This window comes from Nicotiana sylvestris, chromosome 2, assembly GCF_000393655.2.
Source record: "Nicotiana sylvestris chromosome 2, ASM39365v2, whole genome shotgun sequence".
Taxonomy (NCBI): Eukaryota; Viridiplantae; Streptophyta; class Magnoliopsida; order Solanales; family Solanaceae; genus Nicotiana; species Nicotiana sylvestris.
The window spans coordinates 37,299,844-37,308,834 of NC_091058.1; the positions used below are offsets into that span (position 1 = coordinate 37,299,844).

The 8,991-nt window shown below is 37.2% G+C and overlaps 1 protein-coding gene across 3 annotated transcripts; it reads right to left on the minus strand.

The window, feature by feature from the left end:
• Nucleotides 1-808: 808 nt before the first annotated feature.
• Nucleotides 809-7,358, minus strand: LOC104245562 (auxin response factor 3). 3 transcript variants are annotated; one of them, XM_070167838.1, is made up of 12 exons: nucleotides 7,217-7,358; nucleotides 6,738-7,064; nucleotides 6,514-6,570; nucleotides 5,938-6,117; nucleotides 5,746-5,830; nucleotides 5,574-5,664; nucleotides 5,336-5,500; nucleotides 4,504-4,623; nucleotides 4,314-4,389; nucleotides 2,914-3,076; nucleotides 1,589-2,763; nucleotides 809-1,172 (listed from the first exon to the last, which is right to left on the minus strand). In XM_070167838.1, exons 2-11 carry the CDS (start codon nucleotides 7,053-7,055, stop codon nucleotides 1,799-1,801), a joined length of 2,220 nt encoding a protein of 739 aa, XP_070023939.1. In that variant the 5' UTR covers nucleotides 7,056-7,064; nucleotides 7,217-7,358; the 3' UTR covers nucleotides 809-1,172; nucleotides 1,589-1,798. The 3 variants fall into 3 exon arrangements, with proteins under 3 accessions (XP_070023939.1, XP_070023938.1, XP_009799485.1); XM_070167837.1 differs by having other exon boundaries at nucleotides 5,938-6,120; nucleotides 7,217-7,353; XM_009801183.2 differs by lacking the exon at nucleotides 809-1,172 and having other exon boundaries at nucleotides 1,494-2,763; nucleotides 5,938-6,120; nucleotides 7,217-7,353.
• Nucleotides 7,359-8,991: the final 1,633 nt, after the last annotated feature.

Genomic DNA, 8,991 nt, shown 5'->3' on the forward strand with positions numbered 1-8,991 from the left:
GGTACGTAACAACATGTTTCGATTGGTAATATCAAGTTCTTCACCTATAATTAGTCTTTAGGCTTAAGCTCAAAAAAAAGCATCAAATAGATCTTGAAATTTCGAACAACTCGTTCTTTATACATTTAATCTTATTGTTACTTTTTCAATCATATTAACGTCTTCTTAATTAGACAATTAATCACCTTGTGAATTGTGACAAGTGATCCGATATATGACCAAATTGTTGGTTGTTTGCCTCTGGTTTTACGGAGATGTTAGCTTATAGGATTGAATAAAAGACAACATGACAATATGTATATGGACGACATTTTATATAGAAAAATTTTCATTTAAAGGGGCCCTATTTCATCAAAACAAAAATGGAAATAAGAAATCATAAAAGAACAAGCTGATAATCTAGCTGTCACCATAATTCCATACATATATCTTAATCATTGATCAGCCATGAAAGAAGAGTTCGATGAGAAGAGGTTGTCTGTGGTCAAATATTTTTGTGCCACGCAAATTTTTTGTAACATGGCTCAAACGAAAAGATGATGAATGAGTTTACAAAACCCCCTGCTCCACGGTCTGGAAAAAATCGTGTGAGAATATCATTATGACACACAAGCAAGAAAGGCAATGCACAAACCACCATAATGCACATGTTGGAGGGCAGAGTTGAAACGACTTAAGGAATTCCAGAAACTGAAATTGATCGAGCATGTTGCAAGAACATTTACTCAACAAAATCTTAGTAAAAGATTTTCTTAAGCATAACAGGAATACGCTGATTTGTTCCCAAAAATAGAGACGGCACAAGAGGTAATCCAAAGCTAATAATAACACACTAACAGAAATTCTGGAATACAAAGTTTAGCAAAGAACAAACAGGAAACCATATTCAGCCTGCTAAATTACAGGACTATGAACAATTCCTTAAAGATTACAATGTGCTCCGAGACAAGAACAGCTACAACAGACGTTCGTCTTTCATAGGAACGTGAGTTAGTTCATAGCAAAACTAAGTAGGCAAATATATAAAAACAATTTATGTCAAACCTAAAAGATAGTTCACTAGGTAATTTCAAGCATAGCGCAATTATCGTACAGACATCATGATGCAGCAACACATCTTCCGATTGTTGCATCATAGTACATCAACATCACAGGAACATACATGCAATTTCCTGCAAAGTGAGAGGACGTTAGGTCAACACAAAAAAATCAGACGCATGACTTAACAATCAGGTAAAAAAAGAAAATCGTACTATGTTATCAAAAGCAAAATTGGGAACCAAAACCAAATGAGTGCTAAAGAGTGCTGGGAAAAAACAAGTACACAGCTCTAGCACAGACCAAACTGTGTCATGGTACATTGCACCAAGTTTTGAGAAAGTATCCGAACAGAATCTTATTAAGAAGATAGTTGATAATCCTGTGGAACTTCTCCTAGAGTAACCTTGATTATTCAATATTTGAATTTAAACCAGCAATGCATAGCTCCCACATTGGATTAAAGTTTATTCTTTATTGAAACTTTATCGAAATAATGCATGGTAACCTATGAGAGCAGAATAGTAAAATTTGTAGTGCAGACACTTACAAGCACATACTTCCCTCAACAATACTAATCTTCACTGTGTTCCTTGCAATAAAAACTCTCAATACTCATCTCAGGATAAGCATTGTACTGGCAACTACATGCTTGCGTTCATTGGCCAAAACTAATCAGCCAACTAAAATCTAAGAATCAATAATACTGCTCACACATCCTTCAGTTTACATATGCTCATGACTTCACAACAAATACTTGCTACAAAGCAATATCAAGAATCACATCTCTTGCAGCATAGAGGTCATTTACTTTAGTAAAGTTTGTTCCCACAACATTAGTCATCAATGGTGGCCCTGGCTGCAACTTTCCATCACTGGAAGGCAGAAATGTTGTTTCTAGACCATGTGAATATACAGCCTCGGCAGGATTCTCCGCTCTAGCTGCATTTATTTTACTCTCGGTCAAGGGGAATCCAAAGATCCTGCAACTGGTTTTACACATGGAAACTAAGTTTTGAGACGACTGGGTCCCAAGAGAAAGATATGAAATTCCTGTTTGCTTTTGCTCCTTTAAGAAACTAAAAGAACTGATTCCTTTTGTGTCTCCCTTCCTACTGATGTCCTCGGCATGTGAGCCAGATGCGAGATGCCTACTACAGCTCTCAGACATATCCAAAGCCTGGGTAGCAGTCTCAAGCTTCCCATGTTTATGATTGAACATAGCCTGGAATTTTGATGCTGGAGACCTGGGAGGCTGAAAGCTGAGCACAGAAGGAGGTGATGATGCCGGGACAAGAGTACTTGGATTGCAATGACTGCGATTACCCTGATTTGGAGCAGACCACCTGTTTACGTGGCTTGGAACCTGAATACCGACGATAATACCAGTTCTACTTTTTTCCTGCATTAGGCTACCTGCATGACCTCTCCCATAAGGAGGGGTTGAAAAAGTTTCTTGACCTTGCAAGACCTTATTGTATCGAGAAGAATCACTAAAGCCAATGCTTTCAGGGGACTTGTCTGTGTCACCAAGCAGGGTTCTGATGCTGTTTCCCAATCTAGATGCCCCAGAACTAGGAAAACCAGGAAAGCATCTTATCCCCGCTGTACGAGGACTGTGAGCATCAAAACCGACAAAAGGAGAACTAATCCCCAAAATTTCTTGACCTTGCAAGACCTTCTGGAACCTAGAAGATTCCCCAAAGTCTGATACTGCAATCCCATCTGTAAGACGTGAAGGTAAAGACTACTTACTACCGATGGAGAAGCATCATGCTACTAGATAAAAGCGGGAATGAGATGTGCGTGTGTGACTCAATATACATATATGTTGTGTTTGCACGTGGGTGAGAGGGAAGGGGTGTGAAGGGAAACCTCTAGGAATTGGAAAATCGGCCTTTGTAATTGGAAAGCCAACCCTGGTCCTCTTCGCAGAAGGCATCACCAAGCTGCTGGATACAGGAGCTGAACCAGATGGCTCAATTTCCCACGGTGAAACCCTATTATGCCGAGAAACATCAAGATCATCCCACCTGACCTGAGACAGCCATTGTAACGCATTTAGTCAGCAGCAAAACAATATTCCCAGGGACATGAGAAAGAGAACTGTGCACGTGTCCACTAATTCAACAATTTGTTTGGTCAAAAACAGATGGAGGTATCATTAGCTAACTTAAGAAGGAAGAAGAAAGCTAGAACAGACACATTAGATTCCCAGGGGAGAAATATACACATATGAGGGACCTCCATAAATTGAAGTGCGAACTTTCAAAAACAAAATTTAAGAAAAATATCATAAGTAAATTTTCAATGTTGAGATACTCCAGTTCGAACTTTCTATAGTTGTAATTATATTACCAAAAGAATCAAGAAACTCAAAAAACAGATTACATCTTGCAGTTTACTGTTTGCCCGAACACGTAATAATTTTTTTTGGTAGTCTTAACAAGGTTTCGTGATTTATTCATAATCATTCCACCAAATGGAATGATTTACTTCAAATGGTACGGAAATTATTAAGTTGCAGAAATTGCGAACACTAGTGAATATATTTACTTACAAATTGCTAACTCTAGTCTCCAGACAATCACAACAAATTCTAGAGTTATAAAAAGATCTTCCCTTCATTTATTATTTTCATTATTTTGATAAATCTAAGTATTCATTGATCATATACCAAGATGGTGTAAATCGTTATCTTTAGGTATAAAGAGAAAAATTACTGTGCTAACACGATAAATGACTAGGGTTGAGCAATTCACATACTGTTTACATACTTTTAACACTGCCGTGCTGTGTTATTAATGATGTGATCTAAATTCACCTCAAAAACAAACCAAAATATTAAAAAAAAAATATACTATACTAGAGTCAAAACAGCAAAAAGAAAAAAGAAAAAAAAAACAAGATAAGCATGTCATCAAAGGAAAGAATGGACTGCACATGTTGCCTCTTGGGATATTATTGTTCCTATACAACTCAATGTTCCTCACAAAAAATTTCCTTAAAAGGAACCATATATGCTGAATATTCTTGTCTACATTTAAAGCTTTATAGATATGTGATTAAGCAGAAACATGTAACACATGCAAGGGTGCCTATTTAGTTAAAACCAAGGAACGGTGCAGTATCGGCCCCCATCCCTAGGATCATTTAACCTTAGTGGAAAAAAGATTTCCTCCTATATTTTCGATTAATAAACCATATGTTAAGTGGAGTATATAGGTTAAGCTTTATGCCATCAGAATAAAAGGAGTGCAGGACATGTAGCATACCAATAGGCACCTCCATTTAGAACCAGGCCAGCGAACTGGATCTACATCGCTGACTCCTACAACAAGTCCAGTGAACCTGATACATGCTTGTCAGATATTGAAACAACAAGTTTTGACCAATGAAAGTGTAAACAACCTCCTTTTGATCCAAGTCAAAAGAACAAAAAGAAGAATAAAAGTATAGACTAACCTTTGTTCAGCTGCATCTTCTGTTTCGACACGCATCTTAAATCTCATTCCAGCTGAAAAGGGATGTGCAAGAGTCTTTGAGAATTTGTGGTAAGGTAAAATGAAGCCTGATGAGCTAGCCCTGAAATATACAGATTTACAGGTACTAAGGAAAAATGGCAGAGACGGGCAAGTAGATTCTAGGATAGAAAATTAATATTTATGAAGTGTAAACGCAAAGTCTACCGTGTTAGAAACATACTTTATTCGGAAATCTAAACACATTGGCTTCATAGGACTTAAAATTAAGTTAATAACTAGCTCGATCTATTTTTATAAGTATAAACAGCTCAATCTTTAATGTTGTGTTAACAGAAATCTTTTGTACATTGGCCAGCTAAGCCACTGCCTTGCATTTTAGAGACAACTTCCACTATTACCGAAGTTGTAAACGAGCAGAATCAAGTGCACTCAAATCGCAGTAGATGAGCTCCCACAGCTAAGACAGCCCTTTCATCATATAAAAATATATCATGTCCTTATTGTTACACTTTACCATTCCACTCAAATCATTTGTCTCCAGATGAAAACCTGGATTTGCATTGCTTACAAACTGCACTCTAGCTTACTAAATACAGAAAATTTACATGGTATGAAAGAGAAAATAAACGGAAGATAATGGAAAAAATTGAATTTGAAAATCAAGCTTTTAATTTTCAGTAAATACATATACACAAGCAGCCGAAAGGAACAGGCTATGAAGTCATCACAAGCATACCTAAAATTAATAAAACTTGTGAAATAAGATAGCATTGGAATAACATTGCTAGGATTTTCTTTCAGAGATTGAATACCTCGGGTTATAACAGATACTGAAGGCATTTGTGCTAGATATGGCCTTAACCACATCCACAATACCACTGACATTCAACAGTTGGCTATAGGCAGCTAGATAATTTGAACATGTTTTAGCTTGGGCAGCTCGTCTCACCCCTAGCCTAAGTTCTCCATCAGCAGTCCTGCAAAAATGATGGGAACATGAGAAAGAAAACAACATAACGCAGAAATCCTTCCAGATTTAGCAGTTGGCACCTTAAGAAAAGCACAGCGTCACCAGAAACAAGCTTCTTCCTGTTTACAAACGCACTCCATCCTGTAGTGAGCAGATGCCTTCGTGGCTGACCTGCAATTTGAAGAAGTTCAATAAAGCCACCCAGAGCATTTTGCCAATCAATAAGAATCCAAGAATAGCAGTCTGTTGTACCACGATAGATATGCCGAAATTTCCACTCGATACCATGTAGATCTTTGGCTACCAGCTCCTGTGAGGGCCGCTGTTGTCTGTAATCCTGTAGTAATAACAATGTGCTCATGTAAGTCAGATAAACTCACACAAGTACCTCTAAACACTCTCATCTACTATTTACAAATGAAGTTAGTTTAAAGAAAGCTTTACCAATGGAGGAAAGCAATCTTCTGCAGCCCGGCGAGGGACAGAAAAACCGCCATGAGTGCTGGTATCCGAAGCAGTGAGAGTCTTGCAGAACATGTGTGGTGTTGTTGATTTTCCAGCACCTTCTATTTCCTCCTCTTCAGTATCTGCATCAATGTCTCCATCCCTCCATTTCTGCTCAATCTGCTAATGAAATGAAAATGCTACAATGAACTCGAAGAAAAAAAAATCAACAAAACTAGAGTTTCGGATTTTTGTATTCATGTTTAATACTATCATATACAAGCATCTTCAATAAATCCTTACTTTATGAAGAAGAACTCTACCTAACTCTCAAGAAGATTGAAATATCCAAGTTCATGATAATTTCAATTTCTGAAAAGCCACATATTTACCTCCTCATTCTCTTCTTTTTTCTGGTCGAATAAAGCTCCAATTTTGGCTATCAAACAACAACGCTTAAAACAGAGTAAAATAACCCTGACGATGCCTATATTAACCAAGCTTTACCTAAAGGAACTAAATTCAAGCAGCTAGTATAGCACATTCAAATCAGAAAACAATTGAAGAGCATTATACCTGATTGTCTGGAACCAGTGAGACTTGTGCATAGACCTCATCACTCGCCGCATCCGCCTGTAATTAATTGAACACACAAATGGGAATCAAATGCCAGATAACTAACAAATATTCAATACTTTATACAATTAACAGTAAGAAGAGTAAATATACAAGCAAATATAAAACAATACATTATAGAATTTCAACAAAATTGACAGGAAGCATAGGAAAAGTATACTAACTTGTAGCTTCACGTCTACGACGCGACAAAAAACGTGAGGAGGGAGGTTATAGGCTATGGGCGGGTACTCAGAGAGATGTTCCAAGTGACCTTGAGGTAGGTACACAACAGCACTTCCTTTCTTCGGCAGAGAAATCAACGGTCCAGCACACGCATGCCACAGCTCCAGACAAACCGATGCCATCGCCGGCAGAGATGACGACGTCAAATCCGAACATCCAGACGCCGTCGACGATGACGCTGGTGACACCGGCGCCGTCGTTTCTTCTCCGACGTCATCGTTATCCACAGTATTTAGATCAATAAGTCCGCACATCATCTTCTAACCCTAAGATTAAACACACAAAATTTCGTGAAATTCCACACAACTCCCAAACATATATATCACATAAACATATGTGTGTATGTGTGCGTGTGGTGTTTTAATGTGTGTGTAAATAAATGAATATATAAACAGAGTAATTAACACAGAGAGAGTACCTTTTGCTAGTTCAACTGCGCACTCACCGCATTGCATAAAGAAGATGACTCTGTCTTTGTCTTTCTATCTCTTTACTTTCTCTCTCTAAAAAGTGAAATGCTTTTCTCTACATATCAAATCACACTTTATGTGAGTGTCCTTACACAGCTTACAGTATATCGAAGTGTATATCTCCTAGATACAAATAAACAACATAAATATATATAGATACAGAAAAAGTTGTACGTATAGATGAACCTGCAAATTGCAGCAGCTGCAAGAGCAGCGCTGCAAGTGCTGGGTAGAGGGGAAATAACCGGGGGGGGGGGGGTTGAGTGGGGGAATGGACGAACAGTAGAAGCCTATAATTAGATATGTCCATATGTATGTATATGGAAAAAATTTATTTTGTGTCTTATACAGACACTAATTGTATGAGTCAATTTTTTTGTCTTACAATTTTGTGGACCAAGATTTTTATGTGGACCCAGAAATGTAAGATTGGGGTCCACAAATTCTTGAGATAAAAAGGAGTCTCGTACAACTAGTGTCAGTTGTGTATGAGACACAAAATAAAACTTCTCGTATGTATATCCTCTAGATACAGTATGATTTGTACGTATACATTTGTTTGATAATTCAAGATACTGTATGTATATATTGTATGTATAATAATCATAGAGATAGTGACTGGTCACTCTGGCGGGGTGGTGGGGTAAGGGGAATAGTACAAAATGACGGGGGAATGTATAAAAGACTCCCTGTATTTTCGGGGGATGTCTATTGTGTCCCCTTCTTAATCAACAAATCTCTACCATGTCCCTTTACATTATTAAATTTTTTGTTACAAATTTGACTCTAGTTCTCCAGACACAAATATTTATTCTTTTCTTTTTTGGTTTTAACAAAAGAAGCAATAATTTTGGTGCTTTTATATTAAAAGATTAAGACCTTTCTTCTTAATTTTAAGGTACCTTACGTCAATTGAATATTTTATTGTGTGACTCAAGACAAACAGAATGTTCATTGTTCGATGCATATTCGTATTAATCTATAAGTATGTTTTGCAATAGGGTTATTGGCCCGAGTTCAGGTGAAGTTTTGAAAAATTACAAATGAACTCAGTCATGGATCAGGTTCGTCATGTGAGGCATAGTATTTATCAACCTAGACATGTGAGATACACGTGAAGAAGATAAGTCTCAGTAATCAAGCAGCAATATCTCCCGAACTGATCGAAAAGATTGCATATTGGATGAGGAGAGAAAGTCTCCTTATGGGAAGAGGACACAATCACACAATCCGGATAAATGATAGGGTTGGAGTTTGTATTGAACAAGGACTCAACTTCGATGGAAGATCAGCAATTGAGTCTCAATCAAATTTTGATTACTAACTCATTAAATAACAGTGATTGTTCTCTTTTACAAGTGTTGCACATACGCAGAAGTTAAACGTGAATAGGGAGCAAAATAGCAACGTTTTTTGCAAGCAATTCGTGTGTAATTCAAGTGTGCAAACCTGAAGCTACTTGAACGAGATAGAAGAACCAGTTCTGTTGTGTTTATTCTTATTCTAGTTCAATTGTAGAAGGTGATTTAAAGTTGTACCTTTTCAGCTTTCATAGAAGCATTTGTAATAGGTACTTTGAGTGTTTAAGTTATAGGCTAACTTGAAGGTGTCGCAACAATTGAGGTTGTATGCTACACAGAGATTAGAGTTAATCCTTAGGTTTACAAAGAGTTTTGTAAATATTGTTTTGGCTCAGTGATTTTAGTGGATGTTTGGAAAAATC